General features: G+C 44.2%; 1 protein-coding gene across 21 annotated transcripts in view; it reads left to right on the forward strand.

Moving 5' to 3' along the window:
* The first annotated feature begins 1,372 nt into the window (after positions 1-1,372).
* The window catches only part of Clasp2 (cytoplasmic linker associated protein 2), a 193,168-nt gene continuing 174,916 nt past the window's right edge, over positions 1,373-19,624 (forward strand). For 10 of the 21 annotated variants that reach the window (XM_031343842.1, XM_031343843.1, XM_031343845.1 and 7 more), the window contains exon 1: positions 1,373-1,796. In XM_031343842.1, the coding sequence (XP_031199702.1) occupies positions 1,602-1,796 (195 nt within the window). In that variant the 5' untranslated portion in view covers positions 1,373-1,601. Of the gene's footprint in view, positions 1,797-4,314; positions 4,334-19,624 lie in introns of those variants that run through there. The other 11 variants (XM_031343851.1, XM_031343854.1, XM_031343849.1 and 8 more) reach the window with 2 other exon arrangements.

Consider the following 19,624-nt stretch of genomic DNA (forward strand, 5'->3'; position numbering starts at 1 on the left):
GGGGAAACTGGGAATGGAGAAATTTACATGTAAATAAAGAAAATATCTAATAAAAAAAACTTTAAAAAGAGATACACACTTCATGGAATGAAATACCAACATTTTGCTATGAGAAGTTAGACTCAAAGAATACAGCAGCAGATTGAGGTCTAGAGGTATTGAGATCAGGGTTAAAGAAATTGGGAGAGGGGAAGGAAAGGAAAAAGAACATAGTGTGGAGTTATATAATTTTAAAAATATGAAAAATTGCCGGGCAGTGGTGGCGCATGCCTTTAATCCTAGCACTGCAGAGGCAGAGGCAGGTCGATTTTTGAATTCGAGGCCAGCCTGGTCTATAGAGTGAGTTCCAGGACTGCCAGGGCTATACAGGGAAACCCTGTCTTGAAAAAAAAAAAAAAAGAAATAAAGAAAAGAAAAATTACCCTACCAAATGAATTTAGAATGCAAGAGACTGAGGGAGAAGGATCAAGAGTTCCAGACTAGCTCAAGTTTCCCAGCTAAACCTATTCTCAACAACACTGGGCTGGAGAGATGGCTCAGCAGTTAAAGAGGGCTTGCTGCTTTTGCAGAGAACCCAGGTTCAGTTCCCAGCACCCACATCAGGTGGCTTACAACTGCCTGTAACTCCAGATCTGACTTCCTCTTTTGGCTTCAGCACGCAGGCACATGTGTGCAGTGTGCACGTGGTGTGCCCCCGCACACTCAGGTGCACACATGTTCACATGAAATAAAAATAAATCTCATAAAATTAACAGCTCGAGCCATCCCAAAACAAGAGTTTTGTGGCTCAGGCTTGGGAGGTAGAGGTTGGGACAGAAATTGTAAGATCACCCTCTGCTACAGGGTAAGCTCGAGGACATCCCGTACTGTATTAAGTCTCTGTCCAAACAAAAATCAAATTGGAATCGCCTAGGGCAGAGGTGGTTCGTGGGTTCCTGCGGCCTGGGAACTTCCCGGAGTGAGGGTGGGAGGTGAAAGTGCGTCAAGAGAAATGTGGATGTATCTGCAAACCTCGGTATCAACTGGAAACAGAAAGTCTCCCGGGGCGACGGTGGGGGCGGCTGCAGGAAGGGACAGCCAGGCCTTTGCCGAGGAAGAACACGACCCATATATTCCGGTTTTAAAAGACGGCCGGGGCGGGGCAGGGAGGCAGAAGTACCAGAAAGTTTTTAAGTCTTGACGATGGCGGCGGAGCGAATCGCCGGCGAGGCCAGAATTCCCACAGGGGCCTTCCGGGGGCGCCCACGCGAGTCGACCTTCACGGCCCCGACCGCCCAAAGCTCCAGCCCTCAGTAGCGCCACAGGCCGCAGCCCACAGGGGTTCGGGCGCGCCGGGAGGCCGGGAAGCCGGGAGGCCGGGCGGGCGGGCGCGCCTCTCTGACGTCACGCGCGCGCTGACGTCGCCGGCAGCCGCAGCCTCTGAAGCTGGGCTGGGGCCGGGGGGCGCCGAGTTTGATTAGTTTAGGGGGGGCCGTCCCCCGCCGGCCGCCGCACCCCAGGGAGCCGCGCTTCCGGGTGGCAGGCGCGTCCCGGAGGCTTCCCCGCCGCGGCCGGGCGGTGCTGCGAGAAAAGTTGGCGTCTGAGGGGCGGCGGGCGCGGCCATGGAGCCCCGCGGCGCCGAGTACTTCTGTGCCCAAGTGCTGCAGAAGGACGTGAGCGGCCGGCTGCAGGCGGGCGAGGAGCTGCTGCTCTACCTCGGCGCGCCCGGAGCCATCCCGGACCTGGAGGACGACCCGAGCCGCCTGGCCAAGACCGTGGACGCGCTCACCGGCTGGGTGGGCTCGAGCAACTACCGGGTGAGCGGCGGGGCGGACGGGCGCGCGGCCCGGGCGGGCGCGCGCGCTCCTCGACGCGGCTCTTTAACCCTGGGCGCGCTGCCATCGCCCCCAGGCTTGGGGGACGGCCGCAGGCGGCGGTTTGGTGACACGTTGCGGTGCCGCTTGGCACTTTGAGAAGTGGTAACTTGCGGCCAAAGGCTTGAGGACTTTGTAAATGTTGGTCCACGCCCGCGGGGAACGCCTGCATTGAGACAGGGCGTTTGGGTTACGGCGTGAAGTTGGACAGTCAAGTTCATCTCTTTCGAGTGGTTTCTGATGTACTTAATCTCCGGTTTCTTTTCTCTCTACCCACTCTTCCTCTCCCTCCTCCTCTTTTCCTTTTGGTACCTCTTCTTTTTGCTTCTCTTTCCCTCCTCCTCTCCCTTTCTCCCTCTTTTCTTTCGTAGTCTTTACGTAAAGGTTGTGCTCTCCCAAAAGCACCATTAGCGCTTCTTCAGGCCCTTCGCACGGAAGGACTGCTCATCTCATGGCATTTATTTACTTTTCCCATAATTGACAGCAGAAAGCCGTTAACCGTTCATCTGTTCTCGTTTTCCCCGCAGTTGGGGACGAGCTCTGATTTGAAACACTGTGCGGTATCGGGTTTAGTTGATGCTGCAAACAAAGGGGGACTGAGGGGGGGTAGTGGGGTGAGATACAAGGAGGAATGGGTGTCCAGTCAGCATCAAGGAGTTGTTATGTAGCCACCGATGGAGAAAAGTAAATACTTTGTAATTAGCTGGGTTGTTGTTAGTGGTTACTTTTCTTTTTAGTCTTCTGGTGGCAGTATTGCTTTAAAATGCAGGCGGAAACTTCCCGTGGATGGAACGATTCTTAGTGATGTATCCAGCAAATGGGCTGTACTTTTGAAAGCTTTTATCTATAGAGACAAGAAAAACAACCTGTACAATTATGCAGATTTAATGATGAGACCTATATGGAACTGTAGGAAGGTTAGACTTACCAAGATTTAAAATAAAGTTTTCCTAGTTTATCAGATATACATAATGGCTTTTCTTTTCTTTCTTTCTTCTTTTTTTTTGTCTTTCGAGACAGGGTTTCTCTGAGTAGCCCTGGCTGTCCTGGAACTCACTCTGTAGACCAGGCTGCCTCGAACTCAGAAATCCGCCTGCCTCTGTCTCCCAAGTGCTGGGATTAAAGGCGTGCCATCACCGCCTGGCCATAGTGGCTTTTCACTGGCATCTTCATACATCTGTTTAATGTACTTTGTTCACATTCACACTCACTGCTATTTCCCACTCTTGATATTTCCATGTAGTTCCACTCTACCTTCGTAATTTTTTTTTTTTTTTTAAGGTTTTTCGAGACAGAGTTTCTCTGTGTAGCCCTGGCTGTCCTGGAACTCACTCTGTAGACCAGGCTGGCCTCTAGCTCAGAAATCCACCTGCCTCTGCCTCCCACGTGCTGGGAGTAAAGGCATGTCCAACCGACACCCGGCTACCTTCGTGTCTTTTTTTTTTTTTTTAAATTAAATGAATCAGTAAGCTTAGTTGGGGCTGTTTGAAGGTGCATGAGTGAAGGGCTCTATAGAGGAGCAGGGCATCTTACTAGAGGCTGCATCGCTAAAGAAAATGTCTTCCCTATAGACAATGTTTGAGGCCAGATTGGACTGTATGATGAGGCCCTGTTTCAAAAGGAGGCGGGTAGGGGGCTTAGGGAAAGCTAATATTGACTAAAATACAGGGAGCATTAATTTCTTTTGAAGAAATTAGCTAGCCACCCTTACTGTGTAAGAACGGCACATGTGTGCTTAGCATGGCTGCTTTGTGCTGTGTTGCAGCTTTGGCTGTTGTGGAAAGTCAACCTTTTAGTAATGTTTGCTCACCTTCTCCAGAGAAAACTGCTGGGCTTCATTCTCCACACTGACAGTGGATTGCCTTTGAGCCTTTGCAGCCCTCAGATTGTCAGCAAGTGGCAGTTGTGATACCACAGTTTTCAACTCTTCTGTCGTATCTCTGAGCATCCAGTTAACTGGCCAGAGTCCCTCTAGGAAGTGTCTGATGTTCACACATTCTTTCCATGTTCCTTACAAGGTACCTTAGCCTGAGCCAGCGTGAGCAGTCGGAAGCGCCACAGGTCTTACAGCTCTGTGAGACACTTTCTGGTAGCGCTGCTCACTAGTCTTTATTTCTGGTACAAGAACAATTCATCTGTCTGTCTTAGGCCAGTTCCTTGCCTCAGCCATTAGATGCCACGCCTTCTTCTCTACTCAACGACACTCGTCACTCAGTTTTCTCTCATTCAGAAATTACTAGTCCTCCGTACTTAATATTTTAGCATAAAATCTTTTCTAATGTTTGTTAGAGGGCATTCTATTATAGTGAGCCTGTTACTTGGGTTTTATTTGTTTACTTACTTATTGACACAAGATCTCATCTCTTACTATATAGCCCTAGCTAGTATAGAAGTCACTATGTACACTAGGTTATCCTTAGATTCACAGAGATCGGCCTGTATCCGCCTCCCTTCTCTCACCCCAAGGACTGGAATTAAAGGTATGTGCCATCACTCCTGGTTTATTTTTAATTTTTAAAAACTTACTTTTTTGGGCTGGTGAGATGGCTCAGTGGGGAAGAGCACCGACTGCTCTTTGGAAGGTCATGAGTTCAAATCCCAGCAACCACATGGTGGCTCACAACCACCCACCCGTAATGAGATCTGATGCCCTCTTCTGGTGCGTCTGAAGACAGCTACAGTGTACTTAACATATAATAAATAAATAAATCAAAAAAAAAAAACTTTTTGTTTTATTATGTATGTGTGTGGCTGTTTTGAATGTATGTATGTCTGTGTGTGTGTGCATGGCTGGTACCCACAGATACCAGGAGAAGGCATTTGAATCCTTTGACTTACGGACAGTTGTGGGCTGCCATGTGGATGCTGGGAATAGAACCTGGGTTCTCTGGATGAGTTGCCAGTGGTCTTACCTGCCAAGCCATCTCTCCAGCACTCACTCATACTAGAGTATAACTAGTATGGTGTTAAGACAATGTTGGAGGCCAGTGGATATACAGATGTACAAGGTTTAGTTTATTTTCCTGAGACGGGGTTTCATGGGGCTTAGGCTGGCCTCAAACTTACTGTACATCTAAGGCCACGCGATCCTATTTTAAATATGGTTTATGTGACAGATGGTCCTTTAGTCCTTAGTTGAAAAGGAAAGCAATAACAGAGAAACCCTTGGTAGGAGGCTCATTTGCTAGCTGGGAGTTGTTTTCTATGTTTCTGTGTTTCTTTTCTCTTTCTCTTTCTGTTCTCTCTTCTTTCTTCCTTCTTTCTTCTTCTTCTTCTTCTTCTTCTTCTTAGGCTAATATATTTGAGTACTCCATCTCCAGGTGGTGGACTGTTGAGGAAGGATTAGAAGTGGGATGTGTGTGTGTGTGTGTGTGTGTGTGTGTGTGTGTGTGTGTGTGTGTCCTTGTTGGAGCAGGTGCATCACTGAGTGTGGGCTTCACAAACCCACACCAGGTCTGGTCTCACCTCTCTCCCAGTTTTCACATCAGGATGCAAGCCCTCAGCTACTGTTTGAGTGCCATGCTAATCTGCTCCCTGCTCTGATGTTCATGGACTAATCCTCTGAAATTGTAAGCAAGCTTTCAATTAAATGCTTTCTGCTGTAAATTGCTTTGGCTGTGGTTTCTCTTCATAACTGGAGAACAGTAACTAAGACACAGGGTCTCCATGTAGCCCTGGCTGGTCAGGCACTCACAGAGATCCATCTGCTGAATTCTGGGATTAGAGGTATGCACCACCATTTGACATGTAATTTTTGGTAGGTCCAATAGGTCTTTGTTTTGGATTGGTGTGAGGATTAAGAGAAACAGTAATTAGGGGTACTGCCTTCTTGAGCAATAGGTGAGTCATGCCGACTGCTGAGTTTGGAGACCAAGTGGACAAAGGCATGGGAAAGTCTGGTTTTGACTGAGTTATGTTGGAAAGATTGTTTGATGTCAAAGTTAAAATGTTTAGTTGGTTGGGATTTCAAATCTCGTAGTGAAGTCATAACTACAGACTTAAGCTCATGGGAGTCAGAATATGTGATATGTTGATGTTTTTGAATTTTCCCAAAAACCTTGTAGATTTTGTAGCAATATTATGTAAATACAGTTTCCTTCTTACATGTTGCTAAAATGAGAAACACCATTTAAAAGCAGTCCTAGCTTGTTCTTCCTCTGCCTCCTTGGTCTTCTCTGCACTGCTCCCTCAAGCAGCTTCCCTTTCCTCTCTCTTCTTGTGAGAGTTGGACGGAGCCTCTTCTGTCACATCTTTCTCTGATTCATCACTTTGTCTGCTGCTCAGTTAGACCTCACTTTCAAACTGGTATGATCAATTATCCTGTATCAATAACTAGCATTTACAGTATAAATACAGACTGCTAGGCTTACAAATGTGCTAGTATTTTTAATTCTGGCTGTCCAAGATCATAGCCCATTTGCCGTGTGTGTGTGTGTGTGTGTGTGTGTGTGTGTGTGTGTGTGTGTGTGTCGGTGTACTCTTGTGCTCCAGTCCACACATAGAGGCCAAAGAATAGCTTACAGGAGACATTTTTCTCCTTTTTACCATGTGAGTCCTGGGGATCAAACTCAGGTTGCAAGTATCTTAACCCAGTGGCCCCCTGAGCCATCTTGCTTGCCCCCATTCGGCATTCCTGTACCTCATATTAATATCAGTATTACCTAAGTCATATTTTCTGTTAAATACCATATTTTTTTTTTTTTTTTTTTTGGTTTTTTTTGGCTGTCCTGGAACTTATTCTGTAGACCAGGCTGGCCTCGAACTCAGAAATCCAGCTGCCTCTGCCTCCCAACTACATTCTTAAAATATACCAGTTTTACTATATTTTACTGAGAGAGAGTATGGATATATGTGTGGGGGCGGGTGTCAGAGGACACCTTTGTAGGTGTCAGCGTCTACTACATGTGCTCTGGTGATTGAACTCAGGGTGTCAGGCTTTATTACCTCTATCTGCTGTGCCATCTTGTTATTCCAAGTATGGGAGTTTTGGTTAAGAGAAAGGAGGCAAGGTTAACATTGTCACTTTATGTTGCCAGTCTAGTCACATACATGAGACTTTATCCTGAGTGATTTTCAGTGGGGTCAGAGTTTAGTCTTTCTTTCAGGGAATTAATGTATAACTCAGGACACTTTGAATTCCTCCTGCCTCAAGCTACTGTGTGCTGGGCTACAGTGCCTAGCTTAATGTCCTCCTTTAATGCTCCTTTTACAGTTCTGAAATAACATATCTGATATCAAGCACATCACTTAAAAAAGATCCTTGTAATATCCTAACTATACTATAAAGGAAACTTACACATAATTTATGGTAAGAGAAAAAAGTGAAGTTTCTCCATAATGTCAATAAGGGATTGGCTCTAGAGCTCTCCTTCCCTTAAATACTAAACATTCTTGGGTCGGTTACATGAAATGATATATATGCCTATACATGTTCTCCAGTGTACTTGAAATTACTTCTAAAATTTCCATCTGATGTCAGTTGAATCTGAGACTGCAGATCCTGTGGATATAGAAGGCTGATGGTATCTAAATGTACCACCAGTCTGACTAACCAAGAAGATATAACAGTAGAAATGGCTGCAGCAGAACATGTAATTGTTGGAATGCCACCACACCAGTACAGACCATTACAGATGAGTGGTTGTTTGTGACTCAGACGTTGAAAGTGATGAAGTTACTGGGAAACTTTATCTCTTCAGTATACCTGGACTGAGAAGTTTGACTAATTGGGCTGGGGAATGGCTCATTGGCTAAACTTAGCTTGCCGTGGAAGTATGAAGATCTGTCTTTGAGTCCCTGTATCCCACGTAAAGATTGATGGTGGAAAGCACGCGTAGGTAATCCTAGGACATCTGTAGGAGATGGAAAGGGGTGGCTAGGTGGATTCCCAGCTAGCTGGAGAGCTAGCCCAAGAGTACACATAGGCAAAACAAGAGGACACCCCATTTCCAGCAAGGTGGAAGTCAGGACCAACACAGATTGTTAGCTGTTCCACACTCATAGATGCATTGTGCCTGTGTACCCCACCCCATACACATACACACATGAAAAACTGACTTGACCACCCCATGGGACTTCCATGTCATTAAGACCCCCTTTATAAAACTGTAAAAGGGAGCATCATTGTTTAGGTTAGCCTTGAATTTGTAACCTCTTACCTCCATTCAAAAATAGTACCATTACACTTGGCTTCATTAAATTCTGTCTCTGTCTGTTTCATTTAACTTTATTTTCTAAGTAGCCTTGGTTGTCGTGGAGCTTGGCTATGTAGACTAGGCTAGCTGGAAGACATAGACATCTGCCTGCCTCTGCCTATTGAGTTCTGGGATTAAAGGTGTACTGTAACACTATGCCCAACTTCATTAAGCTTTTAACGCTTCTACTTTCACTCTTTACATTTTTTGTTTGTTTGTTTGTTTGTTTTTCAAGACAGGGTTTCTCTGTATAGCCCTGGCTGTCCTGGAACTCTCTCTGTAGACCAGGCTGGCCATGAACTCAGAATCTGTCTGCCACTCTTTACATTTTTAAAATTTTATTTTATGGGTAAGAGTGTTTTGCCTCCATATATGCCTGCCATGTACATGTTGAGTGCTCTTGGAGGTCAGAACAAGGTATTGAATTCCCTGCAACTGAAGTTGTAGATGATTGTGAGGCACTGTGTGATCCTGGATCCTTTGCAAGAACAAGTGCTCCTAACCACTGAGCCGTCTCTCAAGCCCCATTCTTTTTTAATTCTTAATTCTCATCTTCCTCTTCATTCTTGCTTTATGGTCCTTATTTAATAAAACACAGTACTGGTTAACTCAACTCTCTTTTGTACCTGAACCAGTGCTACTGAAGATCAATGGGGGAAACCACAAAACCTCTTTAACTGGGCTTAATTTAGATTGCTGCACTGTGTGGTGGCCTCTAATGCTGTCTGGCACTTAGAATGTATCTTCTGAGTTCATTTGCTCACTTATTTCCCATCTTTTTCTCTCTCCTCAGACCTTCCCACTGTCTTTTCCTCTGCTGACACTGTAGATTACTCAGTTTTATTCATTTCACTTGTATTTGTATGCTCATTTGCTTGGCCACTTATTCTATAATATTCTTTCACTAATTTTCTTAGAGTTTATATTTTTTCTTAGATTCTTCAAGTTATTTTGTAAAAAACAAACAAAAAAACAAAAGAAGTACTGTAACTGTTTCCAGCAAGAGGAGCATTGTGGGTGTGTGTTCTTTATGAACAACAAGTTTTCTTCTTGTTCCACCTTAGTGGGATTATGAATTAAGATTATGAATTATGAATCATAAGATTATAATTATGAATTAAGCTTGCATGATAGCTACAGGCCAAAAACTCTTGTCTGGTTTGCCAATGTCACAAGTAAAAAGTTCTTACTCATGAGTCTTAAATCAGGTGTGATCATTACTATTTTATTGCCGGGAAATTTCCTGGCATCACATGTACTGAGGTGAGTTGGAAGAAAGCCAGACTGATGGTCTGTGGCCATGTAATGGACTCTGGAAACTTACTGATCTGTGCTAATAAACACTGGTTTCTTTCTCTGTAATCCTTTCACTATTTTGTGCTAATTAATGCTGGTTTCTTTTTTTCTGTTGCTTAAGGAACTCTCACTTGCCAGGTGAGAGGCTTGGACTCATTAACTCTTCATAAACCAGAGAGAAGGAAAAAGAAGAAAAAGAAAATTTATTTACACAGACAACATTCACAGACATACACACAGTCATACACTCATACACACACATGTTCTGGTTGGGTCTGACCACCTGTCTCATCAGCTCCACAAGTGTTCATGCATACTTACGTGTATATATACGTATACCTACATACGTATGTATACATATACATAGAGATAAACATACATATATATATATACATTTGGATGGATGGGGCAGAGCCCCCCAAGCCACATACATTTGGTGGGTAGATAGAGCAGAGCCTCAGAAGCCACCACCTTAATTTCTCTTGCCTCTTATACTTTCTTAGACAAAAATTCTTTAGAAAATTACCTCGTTGATAAAATGTTTCACAAAAGGGGAGTTATAGGAGGATGTTGATAGTTAAATTCAAAGCAATGTTTTATTCTATAAGGTCATTATAAGTTCAGAGCGACAGTTTTACATGGCCTTGCTTTATCATGGTGCACACCTGTAGCTTCATCCATGGTCCTGACTAGAAAGAATGTTTTTCCTTGATCATGTTTTTCCTTGATCACAAATTTGTCCCAAGCCTATATCTCTTTGTAGTATAATTATAAACATTTGTATTTCTTATTATGCAGCCTTTACTTACTATTCTTTGAAGAATGGATACATTCTATTCTTGATTCTGACTATTATATCTTTCTGGCAAAACCACTGAAACTATCTCCTAAAACTTTCTTTTTAAAATTATTTAAATAAAGTCAGGAATTCTATACAATCATTAATTTATCTAAATAGTATTAATTCATGAAAGTTCATCTTCATGTTGATCTGCAGGGAATCTGCCCAGTAGGGTGGGCTAATGCCTAGGAATCATTAGATTCTGTCACAGTGATAGGAAAAGGCATATCAACAATAAGAAACCTGAGATACAATCGTGGAAGGCCCTGCAAGTCAGAGCTTGCCTGTCACAGACCATGCAAAAAAACGGTGGGCCATCTCCAGAAAATGTATTTGCCTAGATGGCTCCTGACATTTTATATAGTTCCTTAGCTCTGTAGTTGACAGACATTTCTATCAAAAAAAAAGTTTTTTATATTTATTTAGTGTGTGTGTGTGTCTGTGTCTGTGTGCGTGAACAAACACTAATGGATCACATCTGATCTGGAGATCAGAGAACTTTAAGGAATCAACTCTATTTCCACTAGGTTGGTTCTGGGGATTGAACTCAGGTCCTGATGCTTGGCTGCAAGTATCTTTACCCACTGAGCCCTCTAGCCAGCCATTAACTGACATTTCTTATCTAAACTTTTTAAAAGATCATACATTCTATTGAACATGACAAAAGCATGTTCATTTGTTAACATCAGATTACTCAAACATGTCCCACCATTTGGGATGAAGAGGTGAGGAGAAAGGGAGAGAAAGATTGATAAGGAAAACAAGGAGATGATCCTGGATACTAAATCTTCTTAGGATAATAGCATTCATTAAATTTTTAATTAAATTTAAAAAATGAGACAGGATGTTGCTGTGTATCCAAGCTAACTAGATCTTATAGTCTTCCTGCCTTAGCCTGCTGCATGCTGGGATTGCAGGCTTGTGCTGCCAGGTCTGGCTTTTTAAAAGTTAATTAGTTGTGTGTATGTGTTCCTCTGAGTATGCCATGCTTGTGGGGGTCAGAGGACAACCCATAGGAGTTGGTTCTCTACTTGCTCATAGTTTAAGGGATTGAACTCAGGTTGTCGGTCTTGATGGAAGTACCCATTGAGCCATCTCCCAGCCCTTGTCCTGACTTATTAAAGCCTAATTTTATGATTTAAGAACAAACCAAAGCAAAACCCTTAAAAATTGACTTGAAACAGTTCTTGTTTTTTGTTTGTTTATCGCAGTTTGTTTTTGTGCTTAGAGTATGGTAAATTGGAGCAGTCTGTCCATGTGTTTATGCTCCTAACTGGGTTGAAATTAGTTTTGTTTTCAAAGAGCAGGGTGTAGCTCAGTGGTACTGCACCTGCATAGATGCACAAAGCCCCTGCACTTTACTGCAAAAAATAAAATAAATACATGGACCATTTTTGTCAACCTAACACTTAAAAAAAAGAAAGTAATTTTCATTTATGTCTTTGATATAGTTTTTGTTTAATTTTTATAAGTGATGTCATGTGTAAGTTGAGGCCTATCCATTTTGCATGTTGAAATCTAATTATAGTAACATTTGTTTAAAGACTAATCTCTTCATTTGAGTGCCTTTGTATAGCTTCTAGATATCCACTAGTTTTTGTCTATTTTGTACTCTGTCCTCTATTTCATGAAACCCTGTGTTCATTCTCTTATTAATAGCTATAATTCCTTTTAAGGAAATTAATTTATTTTTATGTATGTGGTTATTTTTCCTGCATGCATGTTTGTGACTACATGTATGCCTTGTGACTAGAATTGGGCATTGGATCTTTTGATACCAGAGTTACAGACAATTGTGAGCTGCCTTGTGGTGCAGACTGGCCTTAAATCTGGGTCATGTGTGCGAGCAGTCAGTGCCTTACCTACTGAGGCATCTCTCCAGTTCCGTCTATACTTTCTTGATTGCTGTAGCTTCATAAAAAGTCTTGAAATCAGGTAACTTGACTTAACTTTTTTAAAAAAATTAGTATTCCAGGGCTACTCAGAGAAACCTTGTCTTGAAAAACCAAAAATAAAAAAATAAAAAAATTAGTATTGATATGTGTATCCTATTCATGTATTTATTTACGTTTTTATTTCAAGACCAATTTAAGTCTCTGAACAAATCCTCCTGGGGATTTTGGGATTACACTCTTGCAACCTTGAACTTCCTTAGCTCATTCCTGCATTCTTATTAGCATTTTGTAATTTTTGTGTGTTGACTTTATATAATTGTTGTATTTTCTGGGTGTGTTAGTTATTTGTTCTGTGGCAGAATACCTAACAGGAGCAATTTTAGGGAGGAAGGACATCAGTTCATCTTGATCTAGAAGGCCCATGCTGGGGCTCTTCTGTTCATGGCAGAGGGAACGTGTGCTGTGGCTTCTTCATGTCTGGTGGATCAGGGAGCATAGAGTTCAAACTGGAACGAGGGAGAGAGGGAGGGAAAGATTAAGAGAGAGAGGGAGAGAGAGAGGGGTGTGTGTGTGTGTGTCCAGGTGACCTGATTCTGCTACATAGTTCATAATTCCAAAATGTCCATAACCTCTCAAAGCAGTGCCATCCACCACCCTCTGGGGACAAGTTCAAACACTTGACTCTTTGGGGGTACTTAGTCATCCAAAGTATAATTTGTTTTACCCCTCAGCTTTGGGACGCTAGTCTGTAGAAGAATCCCATTTTGTTTTTGTAGCAAGGCCTCACTGCAGCCCAGGCTGACCTTGAATTTGTGATGTTTGTGCTTTAGGTGTCTGGGTACTAGAATCATAGCAGGAATTCTCACAGGTTGATATTTTTGGTTTTTGCTTTATTTTGTTTTGTGACAGAGTCTAAAGCTTTTTTTCTGACTGTCCTGGTACTTGCTATGCAGACCAATAGAGATCCACCTGCCTCTGCCTCTCTGCTGGAACTAGAGGTGTATACCATCACCATGTCCAGCACAGCTGATTTTTATAGCAACCTTTAACCTCAGGGTTTCACTGAACTTCATGGGTTTTAGTATTCACTTAATATCAGTCATTTTTAGTGATTAAATAAATACTGATTTTTAAGACATGATCTTATGCAGCCCAGACTGGCTATGAATTCTCTGTGTAGCCAAGGATGGTTGCATTTTTCTTTCTTTCTTTCTTTCTTTCTTTCTTTCTTTCTTTCTTTCTCTCTTTCTTCTTTTTTTTAGGGTGGTGGTGGTAGTAGTTTTATTTGTTGGTTGGTTGGTTGGTTGGTTTTTTCTGTGGTCCTGAATTCTTTTTTGATCGCCCTCCATCTTGCCGACTGAGTGCTGGGATTATGAGCATGCCATGGTATAGTGCTGAGAAACTCCTGGAAGGACTTGCACATGCCTGTCAAGATTTCTATCAACTGAGCCCCAGCCCCAGTCCTTCTCTTTTGTATTTAAAAGTTTTTGTATTTCTATTACAATGCTGATGTGATGATGTGTGTTGGTTAGGTGTTTTTTGTTTGTTTGGTTGGTTTTTTCCTTTTTGTCAACTTAACCCAAACTAGAGAGAGTCATCTGAGAAGAGGAAACTCAATTGAGAAAACGTCTCTATGAGATTGATCTATAGGCAAAGGAGGTATTTCTTGATTAATGACTGATGCGAGAGGGCCCAGCCCACTGTGGGCATTGCCACCTCTGAGCAGGTGGCTGGCTCTCTCTCTCTCTCTCTCTCTCTCTCTCTCTCTCTCTCTCTCTTTATATAGACTGGCTGTCCTGGAACTCAGTATGTAGAGAAAGAAAGCTGGCCTCAAACTTAGATTCAGCTGCCTCTGCCTCCCAAGTGCTGGGATGCACCACTATACCCAAAGGTTCCTGGCTTGAGTTTCTGCCCTGGAAAGACTGTAAAGTTTACAGTGTAAACTGTATGATGAAGTAAACTCCCCCTACCCAAGTTGCTTTATTCATGGTGTTTATCACAGCAATAAAAACCCAACTAGAACTCGTGTTTGTGTGTGTGTGTGTGTGTGTGTTGCAGAGATGGGGTACTGTGCTGGTGGGGTGGGAAGAACACATATGCCATGGTGTGCATGAGGCTGAGGACAACTTGGAGTCGGCTCTGTCCATCTTTACGTGGGCACAGGGCTGAGCACAGGCGTCTGTCTCACTACAGGGCTTTCCTGCTGAGCACAGGCGTCTGTCGCACTACAGGGCTGAGCACAGGCGTCTGTCGCACTACAGGGCTGAGCACAGGTGTCTGTCTCACTACAGGGCTGAGCACAGGCGTCTGTCGCACTACAGGGTTGAGCACAGGCGTCTGTCGCACTACAGGGCTGAGCACAGGCGTCTGTCTCACTACAGGGCTGAGCACAGGCGTCTGTCTCACTACAGGGCTTTCCTGCTGAGCACAGGCGTCTGTCTCACTACAGGGCTTTCCTGCTGAGCACAGGCGTCTGTCGCACTACAGGGCTGAGCACAGGCGTCTGTCACACTACAGGGCTGAGCGCAGGCGTCTGTCGCACTACAGGGCTGAGCACAGGCGTCTGTCGCACTACAGGGCTGAGCACAGGCGTCTGTCGCACTACAGGGCTGAGCACAGGCGTCTGTCTCACTACAGGGCTGAGCACAGGCGTCTGTCGCACTACAGGGCTTTCCTGCTGAGCCGGTTTACTGGGCTTTCTCTTTGGTTTTTTTGTAAACTATTTTTTAAATGAAATACATTTTGGGTTTGTTTGTTTGTTTGTTTGTTTGAGACAGTGTCTCACTATGTAGTCTAAGCTGGCCTGGAACTTTTTAGGTGGACCAGCTGGCTTTGCTTCCCAAGGTTTCCATCTGTGTGCTGAAATTGCATATTTATCCATGTATGTTGTCTGGGTGTTTCTCCATGCTGCTGATGGTGATGGCACATGTCTTTAATTCCAGCACAGGGGAGTGGGGGAGGAGAAAGAAGCAGAAGGGTCTCTGAACCTGGTCTACAGAATGAGTTCCATGACAGCCAGAGATAAAAAGAAGCCCTGTTTCAAAAACAAACAAAAAGCCTTTCCTATGTAGTGTCGCCTCCATGATTGCTGTTCTCTACCATGCCCAGTTTGTATGGTAGTGGGGATTAAATTCAGGGCCTTGTGCACTCTAGGCAAACACTACCAACTGTGCAGCGCCCCTTTAGCCTTTGTTATTTTAGAGTGAAGGTTTGTTTCTGGTTCTTGTTGGTCACCAGTCAGTTCACCTTTGTTAGGGCCTGAACAAGGCCTTTCGGGCTCTAGTTAAGTGCTCTGTAACTGCCTTTTACCCTGTGCTGCAAACACATTAATCATTGGTTTAAACTTATGCTTTAGACCTATACATTATATTTTGTTTGTTGATGGCTTTGGTCTTGATATTGTGGTCCCAGTTCCCTACCTTTTGCTTTTTTTCCTGTGCCTCATACTTCTTAGTTGAAAATTAAAGTGGTCAAGAAATTTAAGACTAAATTGGATAGTTTATTGTTGAAGCCGCACCTTTCCTTCTGCTGAGCTTTAGTGTAGAGCTGTCTCTAGAATCAGTCAGGAGTTGAGTTGGGTCTGTGTATTGATACCTGTTTGCTTCTGGTTCCCCTGAGTTAGCTTGATGAAGGGTTTTCTTCAGTATTTCTGATCAACCCTCTGCTTGAATCCTTTCCTGTTTCCTGTAATGCTCTCTTCCCTATGCTCTCGCTTTGTCTTGCCAGCCTGATTGTGAGGTGTGGGGCCAGTCTCTTTAATTTTTCTGGTACAGTGTGGGGCAGTGGACTGTGCTAGGAAACTTGGTAAGGTTGAGCAGGATCCTGACAGTAGCATATGCTTGTCTCAAAGATTAAGCCATACATGTCTGTATGCACAGCTGGTACAGTGAAACTGCGAATGGTTCATTAAATCAGTTATGGTTCCTTTGGTCACTCGCTCCTCTCCTGCTTGGATCTGTGGTCATTCTAGAGCTAATAAATGCTGATGGGTGCTGACCCCCCTCCCGGAGCAGGGGAGATGCATGGGCACTTATCAGCGAAAACCAACACAACTTGGCAGGTGTGAGGGGTGCTGGGTGCTGGGGGGCTTTGGTAACTCTAGATAACCTTGGGCAGATCTCTTGTCCCCTGTGGTGGTGATGACCCATTTGAATGTCTGCCCTATCAATTTTCTATGGTCATAGTGCCTAACATGTTGACCATGGGTGACGGGAATCAGGGTTCAATTCTGGAGAAGGGAGCCTGAGAACCGGCTACCACATCCAAGAAAGACAGCGGTGTGCAAATTCCCCACCCCAGACTTGGGGAGGTAGTGACAAAAACTAACAGCACAGGATTCTCTTGAGGCTCTGTAATTGGAAGGAGTCCACTTTAAATCCTGTAATGAGGATCAATTGGAATGCAAGTCTGCTGCCTACAACGTGGGGCATACCCAGCTGGCAACCCACACAGACCCACATAGAACTCCACATTAAACAGAGACTGAGTAACCCCTGGCACTAGTTCCAAAGCCCCAGGCCTTCCCACTCTGAAGACAGATGCTCTTGTCTTCTTCCCATCTTTCTTTTTGGGCAGAACTACCGCACTGACCCTGTCCAAATCCAGACAGTCCAACTGACCATTACCAAAACTCTGAACCACACTCCTCTCCCTGCTCCCTACTCCCTCCAGCCCTGCTGATAAGGTGCCACCAAGTCCCTATGCTTCTTCTCTTTATGCTTTACTTTTAGGGTGTACAAAAACACCCCACTCCTGCCGCCTTCTAGCAATACCAGCCAAGGAAAAACTGGGGAGGAAAAGGCTGCCTGGTAGAGCAGACAGCCACAGTCAGGACGTGGCAGGGCAGCCAGGACATGGCAGAGCAGCCAGGACATGGCAGAGCAGCCAGGACATGGCAGAGCAGCCAGGACATGGCAGAGCAGCCAGGACATGGCAGAGCAGCCAGGACATGGCAGAGCATCCAGGACATGGCAGAGCAGCCAGGACATGGCAGAGCAGCCAGGACATGGCAGAGCAGCCCTTCCCCCACCTGGTGAGAAGAGCCTGCCAAGCAAGGGCAGTAGACGAGATCTTGCTGCTGAGAATTCAAACAAACAAACAAACAAAACAACATACCTGTAACCCTTAACACAACATTTAAATGTTTATTTTCCCCCTAACAGGAACACCTGTAAAAATGTCTGTGCCCTCTAACTAAAATTGCCCTAAAATTTCTTTGAAACTTCAAAAATCATATTTAATCTACTCCCATAAGTCAGACCAACTATGTAAATAACCATTGTTTAATACTTAATTAACAACCAGTCTCCTTTTACAGACAAGCTATTACTGCTTATCCCAGATACATAATTAACATGGTATTTTCTTTAGCCATCCAAAGCAGATAAATCCTCAATTCTTCCCTCTGCTTTCCCTTGGTACAACACTCTTAAAGGACTAAATTCCTTAATACCTGTGCCTTTTTTCTAGGACCATAACAGCAGACCATGGTGTGCTCCCAAGCAAACTGTTACAGGCTTAACATGTACACTCGGCACCCTGTGCAGACATCCCCTACTGGGGCTCTGCTCCCCTGTTGTGATTACTCTACAGGTTTATCTGTACAAAAGGGGAAAGAGAGCTGCCTTCTCCTTGAGCCTGCCTGGGGCAGTAAAGCTGCCTTTGTCTAGACGTACCATCTGACCATCTGACAGAAGGCTTCCTAGACCAGCACACGAGGACAGCCACAGATGAACTCTCTTGCCAGAGTCTAATGGCCACCGAACTTGGGGAAACTTCCATGATGTCTATACCGATAAATCAAATATTGCTTAAAACCGATATTAATACATACCCTCACAGACTCTGTACAAACTCACTCTCAATTTCAACCCACTGAACAGTTAATTAATCCAATAATCCCTTGTCTCCCTAGCTCCCACCCCTCTGACTTATGTTGTATTTTATTTTGATGCTTACACCTCACTCCAGCCCACATTTTCACTACAAATAACATAAGAGACAGTCACTCCAGTGACACCTTTCCTTTATAAAAAAGGAAAAGAGGGAGGAGTTGTAGAGCAGTGGACTTGCCAGGAAACTTGGTGAGTGAATTGGAAGCCCCAGAACATCTGAGAGGACAGTAGGAGTTTCACATGCTTCCAACCAGGCCCCTGTCACATGACCACACTCCCTGCATAGGATCATGACCTATGGTCACATAGATCAGAACAGAGTTTGCCATGCTAATGAGGTGCCTAGATGGCCCTGAGAGTTTAGCCAATAAGCTCCCTTCCTGGACATTCCTTCCTTCAAAGAGTATTTAATCTCTGGCCCACTGTGAGGATGCACCCATTTTCCACGATGAACAATCAGTAAATAGTTTGGAACCACTGGACTGTCTCATCAAGAACTGCCGTGGGGAGCATGGAGAAAGCCTTTGTCTACAGAGCCAACTCCTCCTAAATCTCCTGCAGAAGGCCCCTCTGAAGGCAATCGCTTCCAAGGGGCTCAGAGGCCACACTCTTCTCCAAGACTTCACCAGCTGCAGAGCCTTCTCTAATCTGCCTATCTGTGGGTCTTAAGTGTCTTTGGGTGCAAACTGTAGCCTGTGAGTGGGTGTAAACTCCTATGTCTCTGGCTATTTGAGAGTTTTTTTTTAAAAGACATATTTATTTATTTTATGTATATGAGTACACACTGTAGCTGTACAGATAGTTGTGAGCCTTCATCTGGTTGTTGGGAATTGAATTTAGGACCTTTGCTCATTCCGGTCGGCCCCACTTGCTCAGGCCCAAAGATTTATTTATTATTATAAGTATACTGTAGCTGTCTTCAGATGCACCAGAAGAGGGCGTCAGATCTCATTACGGGTGGTTGTGAGCCACCATGTGGTTGCTGGGATTTGAATTCAGGATCCTTGGAAGAGCAGTCAGTGCTCTTACCCGCTGAACCATCTCACCAGCCCTATTTGAGAGATTTTATACTAAGTGCTGGACACAAGGCTCAGCAGTTAAGAGCCCTGGCTTCTCTTCCAGAAGACCCAGGGTCAATTCCCAGTAACCACAAGGTGGCACAACTGGCCGTAACTCCAGTTCCAAGGGAATCTGATGCCCTCTTCTGGCCTCCATGGGCACTGCATCATGGATGTGGTGCACAGACAAAACATCCATGTACACAAAAATAATAAATTGCTCAAAAATATTTTTGAAAACTTTTCATACCAGTCTATACTCAGATTATTAGCAATTTGTTAAATATGGTGGAATTCTTCTTGGTTTTTTTTGTTTGTTTGTTTGTTTTTTGCTTTGTTTTGTTTTTTTGAGACAGGGTTTCTCTGTGTAGCCCTGGTTGTCCTGGAACTCACTCTGTAGACCAGGCTGGCCTCGAACTCAGAAATCCACCTGCCTCTGCCTCCCAAGTGCTGGGATTAAAGGCGTGCATCACCACCGCCTGGCTAAAGATTTATTTTTTTTATTTTCATAAGCACACTGTAGCTGTCTTCAGACAGACCAGAAGAGGGCATCGGATCCCATTACAAATGGTTGTGAACCACCATGTGGTTGC

Source organism: Mastomys coucha, unplaced genomic scaffold, assembly GCF_008632895.1.
Source record: "Mastomys coucha isolate ucsf_1 unplaced genomic scaffold, UCSF_Mcou_1 pScaffold23, whole genome shotgun sequence".
Lineage (NCBI taxonomy): Eukaryota > Metazoa > Chordata > Mammalia > Rodentia > Muridae > Mastomys > Mastomys coucha.